The sequence below is a fragment of the Papio anubis genome, chromosome 1, assembly GCF_008728515.1.
Source record: "Papio anubis isolate 15944 chromosome 1, Panubis1.0, whole genome shotgun sequence".
NCBI lineage: Eukaryota > Metazoa > Chordata > Mammalia > Primates > Cercopithecidae > Papio > Papio anubis.
In genome coordinates, this window is record NC_044976.1 from 90046337 (window position 1) to 90067766 (window position 21430).

The following is a 21430-nucleotide window of genomic DNA, read 5'->3' on the forward strand; positions in this document are numbered from 1 at the left end:
AATATTGCCATGAACTGTATGGGTTTGGCTTCAAAACAAATATGTGATAATTTACCTAACAGTTTATGACTTTCTAATTCTTCCTCTAACTCCTGAGTATCTGGAATTTCTGAAATCAATGGAGCAGGAGGGAGAAACCAATCCAATGACTTTTCATTATCTGGATGGCTATATAAAATATAAAAATGTGAGTACATATGTTAATAAAGATATAACATGATAAGCTATGTATTTATTAAACATTACTCAATTATAGACTCTTAAACATCCTACAAATTAACTTTCTGTCAGCACTTTGATTTATCCCTACATAGCAGTGTTCTCAACCTTTTACCCTTATGTATCATAGGATTAATGAAACCGCTGTGTGAGATATGCTACCTAAATAATGGCAATAACTCTATATCCTTTTCTCCAATTCAAATGCAAGTAACAGGAATCTTAAATCTGCTCCAATATAAAAACAAAGTAGTAAATCATTCTCAAACTTTAGTATTTTAACTATTACAAGTAACGAATTACTTGACATATCTCACAACTAATCATGGGTCATCAATGTGTAAATGACACCATTACTGATATTCCAGAGCTGGGATCCCCAATGCCTGGGCTGCAGACTGATACTGGCCTGTTAGGAACCTGGCTGCACAGCAGGAGGTGAGCAGCAGGCAAGTGAGCATTACTGCCTGAGCTCTGACTCCTGTCAGATCAGCAACAGCATTAGATTCTCACAGGAGTGCGAGCCCCATTGTGAACTGCACATGAGAGGGCTCTAGGTTGCATGCTCCTTATGAGAATCTAATGCCTGATGATCTGAGGTGGAACAGTTTCATCCTGAAACCATCTGTGGAAAAACTGTCTGCAAATTCAGTCCCTGGTGCCAAAAAGGTTGGGGACCGTTGTAGAGTATTCCTATAACATTATTACAAATTAATGTCCTAACCTAAATATTTTTAGTCCAGAACCATCTACAAACTACAGAAAAAGCCAAGAAATCATTTGAAACTGACAATCTCTTTATAACCTATAGTAATTGATATTTTTACCACCCTTTTGGCATCATTAACTACCCCTCCTCATCTTTCAACTGTGATTGTGTTAACTGATACTGCTTTAAAGGTTCCTTTCCCATCAAAGTTGACTTGTTCTTCATTAGGACAAAAAGATAAGTGTTGGGTGACAGGAAATAAAGTTGAGAAGAGCATCATATATTTTGTCTATACTAAGTCCCAAAGATTTTACGATCTAGTCATTTAGGATGTTACGCTCTCTAAAGTGAGAGACTCAGTCTTTTACTTTTCTGTCTCTCAGAGCACCTAGCACATAGCTACTCTGACCATATTTTCCAAGTAAAAAATCTACAACGCATTATCTGGCAACGTCTGACAGACTGTTTAATAACAGGCCAGATCTTTTAAAATTTAGGACTATGTCAGAGGGTCCCCAAGATCACCCCAGTTCAGTAATTCCCTAAAATGACTCATAAGACTCAGCATACAGTCCTACTCATGGCTACCAGGACAAACTCCAGAAAAACCAGGCATGAGCTTTTAAGAGTCTTCTCCCAGCAGACTCTGCGGGAGGCACTTAATTATCTCAGTAATGACTTAGGACAATACCCGTGAAATGTTGCCAAAGAAGGGAAGCTCTTCAAGGACTCAGTGCCCAGGTTTTTACTGGGGGCTAACTAACATTAGCATAAGCATCCCCTGTCTGGCACACACCTAAATTCCAGAATCTCAGAAAAAAAGCAGGTGTTCACATAAACCATATTATTTGTATAAACAGTTAACACACAGCAAGCCACTGTTGTCAGTTATGGAGGGGATCTTCCTGAAATCTAAGTTCTCAGACGCTAGCCAAAGCCAACCTTGCAAGCAGGCCTTTTCAAGAACAGCAGTTTAGGCTGCTATGTTAACTCTTTTCTACACAAGGACTATTTCAGAAAATCCAAGAAAGAGGAATAATAGCTCTGCTATTCTGCCTCTTAATAAAATCAAATCTTCCTTATAATTTCCCAATCTTTTTTCCAGAGGTGACATCATCATCCCAGTCACCCAGAATCCAAACCACAGTATCTTTTTTACTAAGTAGATCTAGATACATACTAGGTCTTACTGTATATTCCTTGTAATGCTTCTTAAATTCATCATTTCCTTTGTGTTTCCATGGTCATTAAAATAATCAAGGCTCTTATTAACTTGTCTTAACTGCCCTCACTGCCTCCACGCTTTCTAATATATTTTACAAGTTCCTACCACATTCATTTCGAATTGCTTTCATTACTCCATTCAAAATCCTTCAGTGGCTTTCAAAGATTGCCAAACTTCCTAGTAGCCTTAGACTACCTTACAGTTTTAACCCTCCTACACATACTTTATAGTCCAAACTAAACTGAACTCCCTGTTGTATAACAAATAGATAATGCATTCCATCTCTCAACTTTTTTTTTCCTTCTGAGACAAGAGTCTCACTCTGCCGCCCAGGTTGGAGTGCAGTGGTGAGATCTCAGATCACTGCAACCTCCACCTCCTGGGTTCAAGTGATTCTCATGCCTCAGCCTCCCCAGTAGCTGGGATTACAGGCATATACCAACATGTCCGGCTAATTTTTGTATTTTTAGTAGAGACGGTGTTTCACCATGTTGGCCAGGCTAGTCTCAAACTCCTGGACTCAAGTGATCTGCCCACCTCAAACTCCCAAAGTGCTGAGATTACAGGTGTGAGCCACCGTACCTGGTTACTCCTCACCTTCATTCAAAGATATTTACTCAGCTTGCCCCTGTGCCCTGTCCCCCTCAGACATCTACCTACAGAAGTTCCACTATTTTATGCATTCATTAATCCATTCAGTAATTATTTATCGAGTACTATGTGCCAGGTATTATTCTAGGCAGTAGAGCTTATATTCAAAGGCTGGCTCAAATCCTACCTTTTCCAACAAATCTCCCTAGGTTCCTAAAGATTTTCTCCTCCCTTCTTCTTATAGAAGGAATCTATAATATGTATATAGTCTGCCTTGAGGTGTGTGAATGTACAGATAGATAATAGCAAGAAACAGGCAGATAAGTAGATGGATAGCTTTGACAGATATTTGATACTCCCTCTAGATTATAAACACCTGAGTTTTATTTTTATGTCCATTTACATCAGCAGTACTTAGCAAAGTCCTTTACATAATTTCAATAAATATTTGTTGATTTAATTCCACAGCCTTTAACCCACAGTGAACTATATCCAAAATCCTTATTCCAGCACTTAACACACATCACCATCTAACCTCAACTTAGAATTTCTAACTTTATGTCCGTTCCAATGTTTCTCCTTCATGAATCGTCTATTCCAGGCAACTTCTCTACACGTTATCCCTTACAAGTACATGAATTGTCCTATCTCCATTATTTTTCTCTTGCTCTAACACTCTGCCTTCAAATGCCCAGTTCTTCTCTTCCTATAGGAATTATCAAATCCTTCAAAGCCTCCTACAGTTTCCCCCTACTACCCAAAAAGCCTGACCTGACTGTGTAGAGCAAGACAACCTTCCTTCCAAGTCTGAAATTTCATTGCATGAACATATGCTTCTCATTTGCTTCGCACATATTTTTGACTATATTTTCAGAAAAACAACCATGTTACAAAATTTGCATTGGCCAGTCCTGATTAACACATGTCGCCCCAGTTGGATGTGCTCTTTCACTCTCAAAAGTGTCCCAGTATAGATGGTTATTTACATGGTCATATTATTTATTAATGCCTTTCCATTTGTGTGTTTAATCTCAACTAGATTTTAAGTATTTTGTAAGTAAAAGTCTGTTTCATCCTTTTTATAACCCTTTCAACTTTCAATCAATATTTGAATGAACAAGTAAAATAATGAGGCAATAAATCTACCTCACTAAAATAGGATAGTACAATACACTAAAAATACATAGAAAATTCAAAATTGAACAATGCACATGAAAATCCATAAAAGCCAGTATTTAACATACTACCTACTCTCCAGTCTTGTTTTCTTTGGTCTCACATCTTTATTCCCACCCCTACTTCCTGCCAGCACTTAATGTGCCTATCATACTTTGCCTTTGGCATACTGTTCATTGTTTCCAAATGGTGATGTCATTCCTTGTCCTGAGCTACTCTTTGAGCATTATTTCTCATTTTTAGCTTGGACAAAAATAATTCGAACAAACCAGAAATGCAAATAAATGCAACCAAATAGGCAATAATCGATTCTTGAGTTTCACTCTGTTGCTTAGGCTGGAGTGCAGTGGCACCATCTTGGCTCACTCCAACCTCTGCCTCTGGCTTCAAGCGATTCTCATGTCTCAGCCTCCCAAGTAGCTGGAATTAGAGGCATACGCCACCAGGCACGGCTACTTTTTTGGTACTTTTAGTAGAGACAGGGTTTCACCATGTTGGCTACGCTTGTCTCGAACTCCTGACTTCAGGTGATCCACCCGCCTCAGCTTCCCAAAGTGCTGGGATTACAGGCATGAGCCACTACTCCAGGCCCAAATCTATTCTATTTTTTAAATCATAACATTTAAGATGTTAAACTTCAGTTACTCCCCTATACTACTGGTAAGAGAATTCCATGTTTACCAAATATGTAACTGAAATATCGTTCTGTTGATTCCTCATTTTATTTGTATATTTACCAGAGAGAAAACTAAAACTCACCCACATTCAAAAAACCCTAAAGTAATACACTGTGTTATCAATCTTTAAGGGAGACTTACTTTTCAACTTCATCTGGTTTTTCAAAAAACAAATTATCCAAAGAAAACAAGCAATCATTTGATTTCAGCATTGTTGAAAACTGGACTTTGTCATAAATCTACAAAATATGGAAAAAGTAGTTTATAAAGATGTAGAAAAATATTTCTGTATAAACTATAATCACTAATTTTCCACAGTCTCCTGTAAAATATAACCAAAGACTATCCTTCCAGCTTCATCATCTGCAGCTTCCTTCGAAGCACTTCAACATTCAAATACATTATTCTCTGTTTTCCACTCATTCATGGATTCAAACTTGCTCCCTTCTCTTCATAGTGCTCCAATGCTTGGAACGTGTTTTCTTCCATTCTCCAACTGGCAAATTCCTCCCATCCTTCAAGGTATAGGTCAAATGTCATTTCTTCTTCAAAGGCTTTTCTGAATTTGTCTTCGTCCTCAAGGCAGAATTAATCAGGCTTCTTGGGCTCTTAATATTTTGTTCACACCTTTATTTTTGAGTTAGGACAGCACATTTTATTGTGAATGTGTGCACCTCTAACAATATACTATGTACATATGCAGGGATTTGCTTCAAAATAAAGGGGAGAGATGAAGGATTATTGAAATAATATTGACAATGAGTTGATCACAGCAAAAGCTATGTAATAGGTACATGGGGTTCATTATAATATTTTTTCATATGTTTGAACTTTTTCAAAATTAAAAAATTATAAGTTTAACATACATATGCATATTTACAATCATATTACATAATGCATATACTACATATGTTTACATTCTTTTTTAAAAGATAATTTTTGCACTCAGCGATATTATCTAAACACAAAGGATAAAAACATTCAGCAATGGCCACCTTGGAACATAACAAAAATCTGGGGCTGAACAAAGATGCAAATGTGATTAAAAAAAAAAAAAAACTAGTCTCTAGATACATACATAGCTCCCATTAGAATTATTTTTCCCTGCATATCCCATTTTTTTCTAAATTCTTAAACATCAAAGAACATTCTATATGACAAACCATAAAATCAGATGAATTGCAAAACATAAATCACATTTCTGTTTCTTCTGTTTTAGTTAATACATTGTAAATTTGTCCTCAAGACAGAAACTACAATCGAAGAAATTGTATTAATGCCATCTAGTGGAGAAATACGCATTACCAAGTCAGATTATGTCTCTCCAATTTTGAATCCTCCTTGATGTGGGGATGAGATACAAGTGGGAGTGATGTGGGGAAGGGAGAATGTTTCCACATACACTGCTTGACAAATGCTGCTGTATGAGAACTAAACCTATATACATACTTTAGGGCTGTTCTTACTGATAGAGAATATCGTGGGGGTTTTCGCTGTTTTCGTTATTGGGTTCTTCCCCCTTCCATCTGTTTAATATAATTGCCCTCTTCATTTTTCTCTATCTATTAATCAGTTACCAACAAAAACAAGTGTAAAAATGAAACAAATTAGTGTGGTTCTACAAATGTCTAAAACAATTTATAAGCAAAATAGAAGCCTAGGATAATAGGGCAGGAGGTAGAGGGAGTCATTCAGAAATATGCGAAGTCTTTAACAGCTTTAAGTAAACAATTTCAGAACTTGAAAACAATTATCTGAAAAAGTATAAATGAAAATGTTAATCACGTTTTTATAGTGCCCAAAAAGTAACAAATAAAATGTTTCCTTTCTAGTTTTAGGAAAACTACGTTCAAACAAAAGAAACTTTTTCTAAAATAAACCTCACCAGGCCACTTTCATATGGCTTTGCTACCTCAGAATTTAAGTCGAAAATCTTAAGGCTAACATTTACACACTTGAATACTTTCTTCCCAAAGCAACTACAAATAGACAACAAAACTACAAATTTAAAACATTTGGGAAGAAAAGTGTTGCAAAAAACTAACAAAAACCTCCTATACAAACAGCATATATTTTCAAAAGAATTTTTGATTTCTAGTTCTAGCATACAAGAATATAACTTGTTTTGGGTTCAGAATAAAAATATCGTGTACATATTTTAGTTCTTATACACTGCTATGGAAAAAAACACCCCGTATCTAAAACTGCATCCTCTCATCCTGCATTATTTTTCTTCATAGCATGAATTGATAACTAACATTATAGTATATGCTTAGTTGTTTATTATGTTTCTTCCTTTAGAGCAGGCATGGACTTTTTGCTCACTAATGTGTTCCAATAACAGAATAGTGCCTGGCACACAGTAAATGGTCCATACAAATTTATTGTGGAATAAATGCATTAGCAATAACCAGTTTATAAAAATAATGTTAAATAAAAATAATTTTCTGTTAACTTAGAAACTTAAAATTTGACCAATCTGAAAAATGTCAAATTTTTTTCTAATTCAGGATTTATGTAAATAAAATCATGAAGGTTCTAAAAGATGATGAATTTAGCACTTTCATTATGTAAATAAATCTTTTTTAAAAAAACAAACACAGGTCCTAAAAGGGACCTTGCTACAGTTTAGTATCAGTTTGATGTGAGGGGATGCTATTTTAAATTAATTAAAGTTCTAGGTTTAGATTCAGATTTTCTAAGTTCCCATTATTCATTATTAAAGTTTTAGTTTCAGCAGGTGGCACAAAATTAGATTGCCAAACACAATAAACAATATCCCAGGTAGTTTTAAGTGTCTGCTCTGCTATAATCATTGTTAAAATACTTTTTGAGACTATATAATTAGCAGTGCAGACCTGCACCTTCTCTAATTATATTAATGACAATCTCTACTTAAATATTAATACAACTAGATACAATTAATCTCTAGTTATATTAACAATTCACCATTTTGTCTTCTGTAATTTTACTTATTGTATAAAATTATTGTATACAATTATTGTATAAAATTATTGCATTGTATACAATTATTGCATTGTATACAATTATCGTATAAAACTATTGTATTGCATACAATTAGTGTATAGTATATTGTATAAACATTGTATAAAATTGCGGGCCTATTACTTATTTCTTACTATTTTTACTCAGAAATATACTCCTTATTTTAAACGTACAGAAACGCAGATACAAATTATTGATTTGCTAGAAATGTTTGTGAGTTACGGAAGAAGTTGGGACCAACATTTACAGGAATAACCGACCGTCACAAATAACTGCAGAGAATTTGACAAAGAAGGAAAAATCAACGGGAACAAATTACTCCGAGGCTCGGCCTGGGAAAGGACCATACAATTGACGGAGCCCCAGATGTCACCCCCTCTCCCCAGGCACCAACAGGGCTGGAAGGGTCCGGCCGGGAACCGAATCAGCACCTACAGCAAAGTAACAGCTCTGTGGATTTCCTAAGGAGACTATCCTAAATTCAAGGCAGAGGCCTTAGGGCCTGGAGAGTGGCGCAAGAACGAGACACAGGGGCGCGTCACTCCACCCCCAGTTTCCCGCTTCCTACCACCGCTGTGAAACTGGCGGCTCAGACAGGTGGGTACGTCCCCTCAGAGCTCGCTCAGGGGGCGCCACACACCAGAACACAAGACACCAATCAGCCGACTCTAGGGACGGGCCGGAAGCACAGTCAGTCCCACCCCGCGGGGAACTGGGCCAGTCCTGCGCGCGAGCGGGCCTCAAGCCTTACCGCTTTCTGACTGGAAACGCGGCTGAGGCTCCTGGCGCCGGCCCGCGGCCTGGAGTCGGCTGGTGACCAACAACTCGCCGCGCCCGTCCGCTGCCTGCCCGGCAGATGGCTCTAGAGATCGACCGCTGCCCGGACGGCTCGGCAGGGTCCCCACTTCCCCGCGGGCGTCGGGCCCCGCTCCCCACCTTTTCCGCGGGCGTCCGGCCCAGTCCTCACAGGACTGCCTGCGGGCAGCTCCTAGGCCAGTCGAGCGCCGATTCATCAGCCCCTCGGAGGACCCTCCCGCCCCGAGCCTGGCTAAGCCGATCTCCAAGCAATGGATCGCCCGAGCCCCCAACGTCTCCCTTCCTACCTTTTTTTCTCCAAAAGTTTGTAACTGTTTTGAATATATCTCTTGCAGGTTACTGTGTCTATTCTCGTTAAATACAGCTCCTAATCCTGGGTTCTAAGGGTCTACTAAGTGGTACCCTTTCCCTAAGGGTACAACAACTACACAAACACACCCAAACCTGCCTTTCTCATAAAAATTAGCCAGACCTTAGCTCTGGGACTTCCAGTCTCTCCGTACCTGAAAAGTGTTTTACCTATATTATTTATAAAATATAATAATGGCACTCATGAGGTCCGTATTACTGAGGAACTTGATTCAGAAATAAAGTTAAATTTCAGAAATAAATGTTCTAAAACACAATGATCTTTAAATATGTTTAGTCAACATGAGTTTATAAAAACACGGCAATAATGTGTTCTTCGACTTTAAACATGAACAAACTATAAGTTATCCTTTTAAGTTTCTTTAGAATTGTCGTCTGAAGATTTGGCAGGGAATGTTTTGTAGATGATAAAATAGCAACAAATCAATGATGCTTTTCTTGCAGAGACATTTATCCTTCCTTTGGAAACCCCCACCTGTGACATCTAGGGCCAACCTACTGCTGTCTGACTGCCCTATTCCTGTTCTCTTTTTTCCTTGCAGCTCTACTGTTAATTAGCTGTATGACCTTGGAAAAGACCCAACCTTTAAGTCTTAATTCTTCATCTTCAATGATACTAATAAGCTCTAACTCCTAGATACTGCTGCAAGGGTTAAATAAAATAATATTTGCAATAGTCCTACCACACAGTAAATGCTCATGAATATTAATTTCTTGCACCTTCGCTGAGATGTAAAATTATTCCAGTAGTTGGATAGGCCAGTTATTTGGATACTGATAAAATATCAAGTCTTTGTGTCTTGGAGAAAATAACATTTTGACTGCGTAAACTATTCTTAATAGAAAGGTTGAATTATCATTCCTCTCAAAAATACTGGAGAGGAAAGTTACTTTCTATAGGCTGCATAGAGGAAAATAACAAAACCGTGCATTTGCTATAGTGAACCCCCCAGTGTGTTGAAATTCATACGTTGAATTCTAACCCCCCGATGTGATGGTATTTGGAGGTGGGACTTTTGTGAGGTAATTAACTCACAAGGGTAGAGCCCTCATGAGTAGGATTAGTGCCCTTTTAAGAGACCAGAGAGTACTACCTAGGTTTTCCTCTAGGATTTTTATGGTATTAGGTCTAACATTTAAGTCTCTAATCCATCTTGAATTAATTTTCGTATAAGGAGTAAGGAAAGGATTCAGTTTCAGCTTTCTACTTATGGCTAGCCAATTTTCCCAGCACCATTTATTAAATAGGGAATCCTTTCCCCATTTCTTGTTTCTCTCAGGTTTGTCAAAGATCAGATGGCTGTAGATGTGTGGTATTATTTCTGAGGACTCTGTTCTGTTCCATTGGTCTATATCTCTGTTTTGGTACCAGTACCATGCTGTTTTGGTTACTGTAGCCTTGTAGTATAGTTTGAAGTCAGGTAGCGTGATGCCTCCAGCTTTGTTCTTTTGACTTAGGATTGTCTTGGAGATGCGGGCTCTTTTTTGGTTCCATATGAACTTTAAAGCAGTTTTTTCCAATTCTGTGAAGAAACTCATTGGTAGCTTGATGGGGATGGCATTGAATCTATAAATTACCTTGGGCAGTATGGCCATTTTCACAATATTGATTCTTCCTATCCATGAGCATGGTATGTTCTTCCATTTGTTTGTGTCCTCTTTGATTTCACTGTACCATTCAGGACATAGGCATGGGCAAAGACTTCATGTCTAAAACACCAAAAGCAACGGCAGCAAAAGCTAAAATTGACAAATGGGATCTCATTAAACTAAAGAGCTTCTGCACAGCAAAAGAAACTACCATCAGAGTGAACAGGCAACCTACAGAATGGGAGAAAATTTTTGCAATCTACTCATCTGACAAAGGGCTAATATCCAGAACCTACAAAGAACTCAAACAAATTTACAAGAAAAAAACAAACAACCCCATCAAAAAGTGGGCAAAGGATATGAACAGACATTTCTCAAAAGAAGACATTCATACAGCCAACAGACACATGAAAAAATGCTCATCATCACTGGCCATCAGAGAAATGCAAATCAAAACCACAATGAGATACCATCTCACACCAGTTAGAATGGCAATCATTAAAAAGTCAGGAAACAACAGGTGCTGGAGAGGATGTGGAGAAATAGGAACGCTTTTACACTGTTGGTGGGATTGTAAACTAGTTCAACCATTATGGAAAACAGTATGGCGATTCCTCAAGGATCTAGAATTAGATGTACCATATGACCCAGCCATCCCATTACTGGGGATATACCCAAAGGATTATAAATTATGCTGCTATAAAGACACATGCACACGTATGTTTATTGCAGCACTATTCACAATAGCAAAGACTTGGAATCAACCCAAATGTCCATCAGTGACAGATTGGATTAAGAAAATGTGGCACATATACACCATGGAATACTATGCAGCCATAAAAAAGGATGAGTTTGTGTCCTTTGTAGGGACATGGATGCAGCTGGAAACCATCATTCTTAGCAAACTATCACAAGAACAGAAAACCAAACACCGCATGTTCTCACTCATAGGTGGGAACTGAACAATGAGATCACTTGTACTCAGGAAGGGGAACATCACACACCGGGGCCTATAATGGGGAGGGGGGAGGGGGGAGGGATTGCATTGGGAGTTATACCGGATGTAAATGACGAGTTGATGGGTGCAGCACACCAACATGGCACAAGTATACATATGTAACAAACCTGCACGTTATGCACATGTACCCTACAACTTAAAGTATAATAATAATAAATAAATTTAAAAAAAAAAAAAAAAGAGACCAGAGAGTTAGTTCGCTCTTTTTCTGCCATATGAGGATACAGGAGGACAGTATCTGCAAGCAAGGAAGGAGGCCCTCGCCAAATACCGGATCTGCCTGCACTGTGATCTCGGACTTCTCAGGCACCAAAATTGTGAAAAATGTTTGTTGTTTAAGCCACCCAGTCTATAGTAATTTGTCTTACTGTCAAAGCACACAGTAGCAAATGGCCACCATGTTCATAAACAAAAACATTCATTCATTCATTCACTCATTTATTCAAGAATGCATGGGGAATCTATAGAGCCTTACCTTTCTCTTAAAATAATGTAATAAAAAATGTCAAAGCTTCAGCTTTTAAAAGGAAGCCTCAGGACGGTGATAAAGTTACTAAAAATCCCATTTTGGGGGGAGAGATTGCCATGGTTTTTAGTAATATTGCCACGTTTCTCAAGAAAACATTTTAATCCTAAAAATTTAGTTTTACAACCAGTGCAGCAACGTTATAAGCAATCCTCCAAATTGAATAACATAACTAACATTTGAAATATAGTCTTCCCAATCAACTTCTGGCATGACTGCATAAAGAGCTCTGCTAACTGACTTCTCAGTGAAATTGGTGAAAATTCTCGAAAAATGACTCAGACCCTCTGGAAATGATCCTAAGGGCAAATAGCAAAAGAAGAAACATCTCTTCAGGTAAGAGATATAAAAAATTGGTAAGAAAGGCAAGGGTCTGTGGTATTTTATCCAAGACTCCCAAGTCCCAGCTTAGCGAGACAGTCTCCATTCTAGACAGCTGCAGCCAAGAATACAGAGCTCTCTCTGCACCCAGCTTCCACTAGAAGGCGCGCTTTCTTCCTTTCTTTCATTGTGGTAAAACCTGAATAATATTTATAATTTTAACCATATATAAGTGTATAATTCAGGGACATTAAATACACTCACAATGTTGTATAACCACCACTCTTATCCATACCCAAAACTTTTTCATTATCCCCAATAAGAAATTTGTGCCCATTCAGGGAGGGGAACATCGCACACTGGGGCCTGTTGCGGGGTGGGGGGCTGGGGGAGGGATAGCGTTGGGAGAAATACCTAATGTAAATGACGAGTTGATGGGTGCAGCAAACCAACATGGCACGTGTATATCTATGTAACAAACCTGTACATTGTGCACGTGTACCCCAGAACTTAAAGTATAATTAAAAAAAAAAGAAAGATGAAATTTCTGCCCATTAAACAGGAACTCCTCCTTTTCCCCTTTCCCTAATTTCTGGTAGCCTCTATTCTACTTTCTAATTCTGAGTTTACCTATCCTAAGTACTTCATATAAGTGAAATCATACAATATTTGTTCTTCTGTTTCTGGATTATTCACTTAGCACAATGTTCTCAAGGTTCATCCATGTTGTAGCATGGATCAGAATTTTACCCCTTTTTAAGGCTCAATAATATTCCATTGTATGTAAATACCACATTTTGTTTATCCATTTGTAATCCTGGCTAATGGACATTTGAATTGTTTCCACATTTCCACCTTTTGGCTATTGTGAATAATGCTTCTATGAACATTCGTGTGTAGATATCTCTGTTCAAGTCCCCACTTTCAATTCCTTTGGATATGTATCTAGGAGTGGAATTGCTGGGACATATGATAATGCTATTACAGCCAATGCCATGAGTTCTAGCTGATATATCCAACATAACCAAAATTTTCTTTACTTTGTAATGTCCACATCTTTTACACTCTGATTAGTCAGTAGGAATTAATATTGAAAAATTAGTCTCAGCCTGGGCAACACAGTGAGACCTCATCCCTACCAAAATTTTAAAAACTAATCAGACGTGATGGTGTGTGCCTATAATCCTGGCTGCTTGGCAGGCTGAGGCAGGAGAATGGCTTGAACCAAGGAATTCCAGGCTGCAGTGAGCTGTGATCCCACCACTGCACTCTGGGCAACAGAGCAAGATCCGGTATCTAAAAAAGCAAGAAAGAAAAAGAAAAATTAGTATTGGTGGCTCTAGAGAAGCAGGAACCAAGAACTGTTGAGGTTTCAAGACTATTTTTCTGCAGGTGACAGCCAGAAATGTGTTGTGTTTTTTATTGTCAGATTTGAACAAGAAACAGTGAAGAGATCATTTGGGAAGAAACTGAGAATTACAAAATTAATTTCTGAGAAAAAAGGAAATAAAAGTAGTTTGATATGATGGGATTCTCAAGAGGAAAGAAAAGTTTAGGGAGTTAGGCCCAATTCAGTAGATACTTAAATAACAAAAGGAAGACTGAATTAAGCACAAACCAAAAAAAAATCTTTCTGTCCTTTCTTTCTTTGCTTTCTTTCTTTCTTTTCTTTTTCTTTCAGTTTCTCTTTTTCTTTCACTTTCTCTTTTCTTTCTTTCTCTTTTCTCCAATCCTCCCTTCCTCCCTTTCTCCCTTCTTCCCTTCCTCTCCTTCTCTCCTTCTCTCTTTCTTTCTCTCTTTCTCTCTTTCTTTCTTTCTACAGGGTCTTGCTCTGTTGCCCAAGCTGGAAGGCAATTATGTGATGGCTCACTGTAACCTCATGGCTCACTGTAACCTCAACATCCTGGACTCAAGCAATCCTCTTGCCTTAGCCTCCCAAGTAGCTGGGACCACAGGTACATATCACCACACAACACCCTGCTAATTTTTTTTTAAATTATTTTTATTTTTTGTAGAGATGAGGTTATGTTACCCAGGCTGGTCTCAAACTTGTTGTCTCAAGCAGTCTGCCCACCTTGGCCACCCAAAGTGCTCAGATTACAGGTGTGAGACACCATGCCTCGCCAGGATAATTTTTCTTTAGGAAAGATTTAGTAAGTATCTATGTAACCGAGAACATAATGACATAAATTAATTAGAAAGCAATTCCTTGAGTTCCAAATGGCTAAGGAGAGTGTTTAATGGTCTTGTATAAGATCCTATACTCATATTTCAGAAAATCTGTTTTTTTCTCTTCTCAGGCAGAAATTGACTCTTCCCACCAAAGTGAATTTAAAATATCTTCTGCTCTCCAAAGTCAAGAATGTTGATCCTAATAGAACTGCCAGACAGGGTGTTCCAATTAGGCCTAGAATTAATGCACCATAGAACCACAGCCAGCTAAGGTGTATTACAAAGAACATAAGCTTTCCATAGAAATCACTTAAGAAAGATTCAGCATTCAATGGCTGTTCTTTGTACTTGACTGTATAAGTAGATTCTAAAATGTGTTAACACAAACCCTGAACTAGGAAGCAAACGTCCCAGCACATAAACTTGAGGACAAAGGGAATTATTCTGTACCAGCATAGATTATTTCCTAAGTAAAAATTAATGCCAGTTTCTTCAGGAGAAGTATGTGGGGACTCATAACCAGTGTATGTGTATTTTATGGTTAATTGTATTCAGGTTTGTGAGGCAAACTATAGATACTTCACATTAAGCATACGAGGTTTAGTCATTCTTAGCAAATTCTTTTGCCATTGTTATAAAGTCCCTGTATAAATAAGAATTAACATATTCCTTCAGGTGGTTGGTGTCTGGAGTAGACTTTACCTGAGCATTATAATTAAGAATCTGGCATCCAGAATCTTATATAAAATTGTATTACTGAAACATGCAACATATTTTATCTTCAAAAAGATTATTTAAAGGAACTTTCAGAAGCCACTGGCAGATATCTTTAAAAGATATTTAAATGTCAGAAATCAGAGTAGAAAACATACTTTTAAAAAAGCATTTTTGTTATGTTTTGTTTTGTTTTTTGTCTCAGGCCAAAAAGTAATTGGCAGGATCTTGCAGCCATATGATCAAAGATTCATTATTATAATATATATGTTGTCCAGAAATAAGATAGTTTCTACAGGTGATATAATTTTGTAGTTAATCAAGAGATATTGCAGTGGTACAAATAACCAGTTAAGATACTGAACAAATTGATGTGTAGACAGAATAAGCAATAAGAAACCCTATGTAGAAGCAGAAATAATACATTTGTCTGGAATCCTTTCCAGGAAACGGGGAAAGGGAAGAGATGCTATCACAACTGGCAGATGATTATTCATTTGTGATATATGTTGAGTTAGGATGCATTTAAGCATGGGTTATCTCATGTTTAAATTTGTCAAAGCATGGAGAATGTGTAGTACATGCAATAGCATATATTTTAGCATCTCAAGTGATCCTTGGAACAAAGTTGAGAGTGCTGTATACATGTCTACCCAGAGTCTGAAGCCACTACAAAGGGAAATAGACACATCAGTTTTTACACAACAGCTGCCACCACCAATAATCACTAGAGAATGAAAAGGGGATAAATTTGAACATTTTCTCTAGAACTTCTGGCTGCTCATGGCTTCTACCAGTCCTGAGAACATGAAATAGCTTTCTGGAGGGAGAGGGAGATGTTGAAGTGCAAAAGGAATAGAGTAACTCTTCAGTAGGGAATGAGTGGTGAGGTTAGGACTCTGTCAGCCCAGTGCCCAGCGCCCTAGGGGAGGCACATTCGCATCCAGGGAGCAACAGATGGAGCAAGACACAGCAAGAGAAGCTGCAGGGACCAGGCTGTGGAGGAGAGGCTGCTTAAGCAATACTCACAGACCATTCCCTGGGCCTGACCCCACTAAGCCTTCCAAAATTGAGAATCCTGCCTTGGGCGAGATCTGCTAGCCTCAGAACAACATGTTGTCAGGGTAGAGGCAGTGAAGCAGGCAGCAGAACTGTCACCATGGCTGCAGGGGCAGCTCTAGAACTAGGAGCTATGAAATCAACCAGGAATGTAAGCCTGGTTTATGAAAAGTACATGCAATTGGCCGGGCGCGGTGGCTCAAGCCTGTAATCCCAGCACTTTGGGAGGCCGAGGCGGGTGGATCACGAGGTCAGGAGATCGAGACCATCCTGGCTAACATGGTGAAACCCCGTCTCTACTAAAAACACAAAAAAACTAGCCGGGCGTGGTGGTGGGCGCCTGTAGTCCCCGCTACTCGGAGGCTGAGGCAGGAGAATGGCGTGAACCTGGGAGGCGGAGCTTGCAGTGAGCCGAGATCGCGCCACTGCACTCCAGCCTGGGTGACACAGCGCGAGACTCCGTCTCAAAAAAAAAAAAAAAAAGAAAAGTACATGCAATTATGATGGTTAGTCAAGTCCCTTCTCCTAGTTGTCAGCTGGGAAACCAGAGGGACTATTGGTTAGGGAGTGTCAGAGAATCTAGGATTCCAACAACTGGGGCATGTTCTCAGAGTAATAATGCTTCATGGTTTTTGGTAGGAAATGAGTTACCTGCATTGTTATTTTGCTTTATCTAACTCAGATTAGTGGCCTATGAAATATCAGTGTCACAAAAAAATTTAGTAGCACTCTACAGTTTAAAAGCATTTGCTCATTTAATGGATGGGGAAAATTTCTGAGAATTCATAAAAATAGTGTGTGCGCATGTCTGAATGAGTGGCTGAGGGTAGGTGCCTTGCATACGTGTGTTATGGGGAGGGAAGGACAATGGCACGAAACCAAGCAGATGGAGAATAGACTAGATATATATATTAGATGTTTTAGAACATTATCCTTCCACTAGTAAATGGAGTAGTGTGGGTTAAAGCAAGTCCCAGTGAAAGCGTTCTGCCCAGAAACACAACTCAAAAGGTGAAGGTTGAGGATTTAAAAAAAGACATGGAGACTGAGTGGGAATTAAAACCTCTTAAGCCCAGAAAACAATGAGCAAGATAAGAGAGTGATTAATATAAAAGTAAAATTAAAAGTAAAATGAGTTAATGTATATTGGACATCTTTCAGATACCTGTGAAGTAAAAGAGCTATCAAATTGTAAGGTGTCATTGAACATTAGGAACTTTATCTTTATTCACCTGTTTTATGTGTTTCTTAATTAACAGAAAATATAAAATTTTTCTACTAATAGCTTTAAAGGTTGGCTTAAATCATTATTAATTATACGTTTGTAAGAAGGTCTGTGAATGCATGTCTTGTTTTCTTATTCAAAGGTTCAGTCAATAAGGTCAACCCTGCCACTTGCACTCTGAATGGCAATGCAAAAATTTAATGCCTATAGAAGTATAAATAGATATGTGTCCACATATATATCCTAGTATCATAAAGTTACATTTTAACCATGTAGCTTGCTTGTGTATAGGAGATTACATTTTTCTAGGAAGGTGGGTAGATGACTTTTTTAATTGATTTTTTAAAATAACTACATAATAAATCTCTCTTGTTGGGCCAGCATAAAATAAAATAAAATAAAATAAAATAAAATAAAATTTGCTACCCTGAAAAAAAAATGACAACATTAGCTCTGAAAAGGAGTCCTGCCAATTTCTGCAACCTGTGCTCCAACTGTCTATTCCATCCACACATTAGGAATGAGCAAGTAGCTCACTCAAGTAGTAGGAAGCTTCTTTTTCCAGCAGGATGGTTTGTATCACAAGTCATCTGGGGGAAGTTTTGACAGAATAAGTTATTTTGTAGGCTATAAGGTATGATACTGGGGAGTTTAAACATATTTTTTTTTTTCTGGATAAAAGTACCATTCACATGATTTAGCTGATATTTTCCCCAAATTAGGAAGTATCCTAGACATGAATATTTGATATCGAATATGGTGATTTTGCCTGAATTCCCCTATATGTGATCTCCAGCTCTTTCTACAAACCACACCGTTTCCCTTGAACAGCAGTTAACACTGATTTTTGTTGTTACTTAAACATTACAATCAGAAGAAGTATATTTTTTAAATACCTGGCTTTGAACAAATTCTCATTTTATATGTAATATCTACTGCTATCCAGAGTGGACTTAAAGCATAAAGAGTTTTTCTTTCAACTTCATTCCCAAGGGACATCTTTCCCAACATACTCATATACACAAATCACATTAAAATATATATAGCAAAGCATCCTCTAAGCAGTTTCAAGTTTTTTAATATTTTATTTTCCCCAGGCTAACATCTGAGCTGCCATATGTTTTGAATTTTTTGAACTCATGGAGATTTTGTAGCAAGTCACAAACCTGCAGGGTCTGAAAGCACATGACTGCATCACTTCTCAGCCTTTTGGCTAAGATCAAGTGCAGTATTTGTTTTTATCAGTTTAAAGCACATAACTGGAAAATCTCCAACATCAGAAATTAGGGGCTAATGATACATATGCAAATAGAAAAATGGATACAAATTAAATGCAAAGCTAAATGATTCTTTTCAAATCATACCAAAATTTTTTTAAATTTTCTATTATTACCCTAGCATCTAAACAAAAAAAATTTTTAGACCTCAGTAACTTGTGATCAGAATGTCTCAGTTGATTTGTATTTCTTAATTGAGAAAGTTTCTCAGAAGATTCTTACCTATACTTTCATTTCTGGATACAAAAATGAATAAAATCTTAGGTTAAATAATTCCAACTCCCTCATGATACTGAGAAATATAGTTATTGCTTTCCTTAAGATTTAAAAAAAAAAAAAACAGAAAAAAAAAAAAAAACCTCTCATTGGCAGAGCCAGCAAACTCAAATTTCTGTATACCCGGTCTCCTGCTCTTTCCACAAGCCATAATCTTCCCATTGAACAAGACATAGCAGATAGCACTTGGAGTTTTGCATTTGGTTTATAAGGAATATTGACAATAAAGTGTTTTCAAAGGTGGGAAAATAGGAAAGTTAAAAAGCCTAGAACTTACACAATATGTTAAAAAAAAAAAAAAAACTGGGGGACTGAGGAAGGGTATTATATAATACAGAGAAGAAAAGGCTAAAAAAAATTGGCGCTTTTCAAATATTTAAGGGATTGTTGTAGTAGAATAAATATTCTTTGCTTATGCTTTTATAGGTGTGGTTTCAGAAGGCTGAACCAGTACCGTTGAATTAGGGTTGTTATTGGGGGAGAAATAGATTTCAACTATGAAGAATTATACAAAAAAGATTTTCCTGTATTTTTCTTATAAAATTTATTGATGAATAATTTAGGTATAATAAATTTTTAAAATATTTAAATATTTTAAATATTTAAATATTTAAAAGGCACAATTTAATGAGTTCTAATAGTTATATATATCTGTGAAATCACCACCTTAACAAAAAAAAATACAGAACATTTCTAGGAACCGCCCCCCCGCCGCCAAATTCTTCATTTCCTTTACAGTCCATTGTTCCACCTGCCCTTGGCTGCAGGCAAACACTGATCTGCTTTTTATCACTACATAGTAGTTGTATTTTATATAAACAGAATCATATATCATGTATTCTTTTGTGTCTCATTTCTTTCATTTAGTCTAATGATTTTCAGATTTATCCCTATTGTTTTATATATGAGTAATTCATTCCTTTTGCTGAATATTATTCAATATAGTTTAGTATTATTGGGGAATACTATTCCATATATGAATAAAATACACTTTTTAATCCATTCACTGGCTGATGGGCATTCGGGTTGTTTTCAGTTTGGAGTTATAGTGAATAACATTGCTATGAACATTTGTGTAAAAGTTTTTATATGGTCATATGTTTCCTTTTATTTTGGGCATATACCTAGGAGTAGAACAACTAGATTACATGATAGGCATATGTTTACCTTAAGAAAGTTCCATATTGTTTTTCAAAGTAACTGTACAATTTTACATTCCTGCCAGCTGTGTTTGAGTTCCAGTTAATTCTGCTTTCCCAACACTTGCTCTGTCAGTCTTTTCCATTTCGCCCTTTCTAATGGTTATAATGATATCTAATGACTAATAAAGTTGAGCATCTTTTCATGTACTCAATATCTTTTATAAAATGTTATTGAGGTGTTTTCTTATTGTTGAGTTGAGGTCTTTATCTATTCTAAATACCAGTCAGTCCTTTGTCAAACACATGACAGAGAGTGTTTTCTCCCATACTGTGGCCTGTCTTTTCATTTTCTTAATAGTGTCTTTCAAAGAGAAAATATTTCATGTTGATGAAATCTAATTCATAAATTTTTTTCTCTCATGAGTCATTCTTTTTGTGTCTTATTCTAAGAAATGTTTGCCTATGTCAAGTTGGGGAAGATTTGCACCTATTTTATTTTCCAGTACTTTTGCAGTTTTAGCTTATCTTTAGGTTTGTCATACATTTCAGTTAATTTTCCATATTATGTGAGATAAGAGTAGATGTTCTTTTTGTCTTTTTGTTCCCATATGGACATCCAGATTTTCCAGCAGTTTGTTGATTTCATTTTCCCATTGAATTATTTTGGCAACTTTGTTGAAAAATCAATCAGCCATATATGTGTGGTCCTATTTCTGGACTATAATTCCATTAATGTAAATATCTGTATTTTATCTAATTTTTATTTTATACTCAAAGTGTATCTTCATATTTAGAGTACTTCCTTGTAGTCAGCAGGTGGTCATGTCTGCTTTTTAATCTATTCTGACAATTTTTGTTTCTTCACTGGAGTGTTTAGTCAATTTATATTTAATGTAATTATTGATAGGGTTGGGTTCAGTCTACTGTTTTATTAATTTTCTACTTCTCATCTCAGTTTTCATTTCTTCATTCTCCCTTTCCTGCCTTCTTTCAGATTATTAAATATTTCTTATATTTTTATTTGAATCGCTTAGCTTTTTTTTTTTTTTTTTTTTGAGATAGAGTTTTGCTCTGTTGCCCAGGCTGGAGTGCTGTGGTGTGATCTTGGCTCACTGCAACCTCCACCTCCTGGGTTCAAGAAATTCTCTGCTTCAGCCTCCCAAGTAACTGGGATTACAAGCGCCTGCCATCACACCTGGCTAATTTTTGTGTTTTAGTAGAAACAGGGTTTTGCCATCTTGTCCAGACTGGTCTTGAACTCCTGACCTCGTGATCGACCAGCCTCGGCCTCCCAAAGTGCTGGGATTACAGGCTTGAGCCAC

General features: G+C 37.2%; 1 protein-coding gene and 1 pseudogene across 13 annotated transcripts in view; one reads left to right on the forward strand and one right to left on the reverse strand.

Moving 5' to 3' along the window:
• Positions 1-8603, reverse strand: part of LOC100998091 (probable ATP-dependent DNA helicase HFM1) — a 137639-nt gene extending 129036 nt beyond the window's left edge. For 9 of the 13 annotated variants that reach the window (XR_004176174.1, XR_004176176.1, XM_031650688.1 and 6 more), the window contains exons 1-3: positions 8540-8603; positions 4739-4836; positions 56-168 (exon numbers count right to left, since the gene is read on the reverse strand). Coding sequence is in view for 9 of the 13 variants with exons in the window: in XM_031650688.1 (XP_031506548.1) it covers positions 56-168; positions 4739-4809 (184 nt within the window). In the remaining 4 variants the exon portion in view is untranslated. Of the gene's footprint in view, positions 1-55; positions 169-4738; positions 4837-8354; positions 8520-8539 lie in introns of those variants that run through there. The other 4 variants (XM_031650680.1, XM_031650689.1, XM_031650686.1 and 1 more) reach the window with 4 other exon arrangements.
• A 10003-nt stretch (positions 8604-18606) lies between these two features.
• On the forward strand, positions 18607-18742 carry LOC116271872 (annotated as a pseudogene).
• The last annotated feature ends 2688 nt before the right edge of the window (positions 18743-21430 follow it).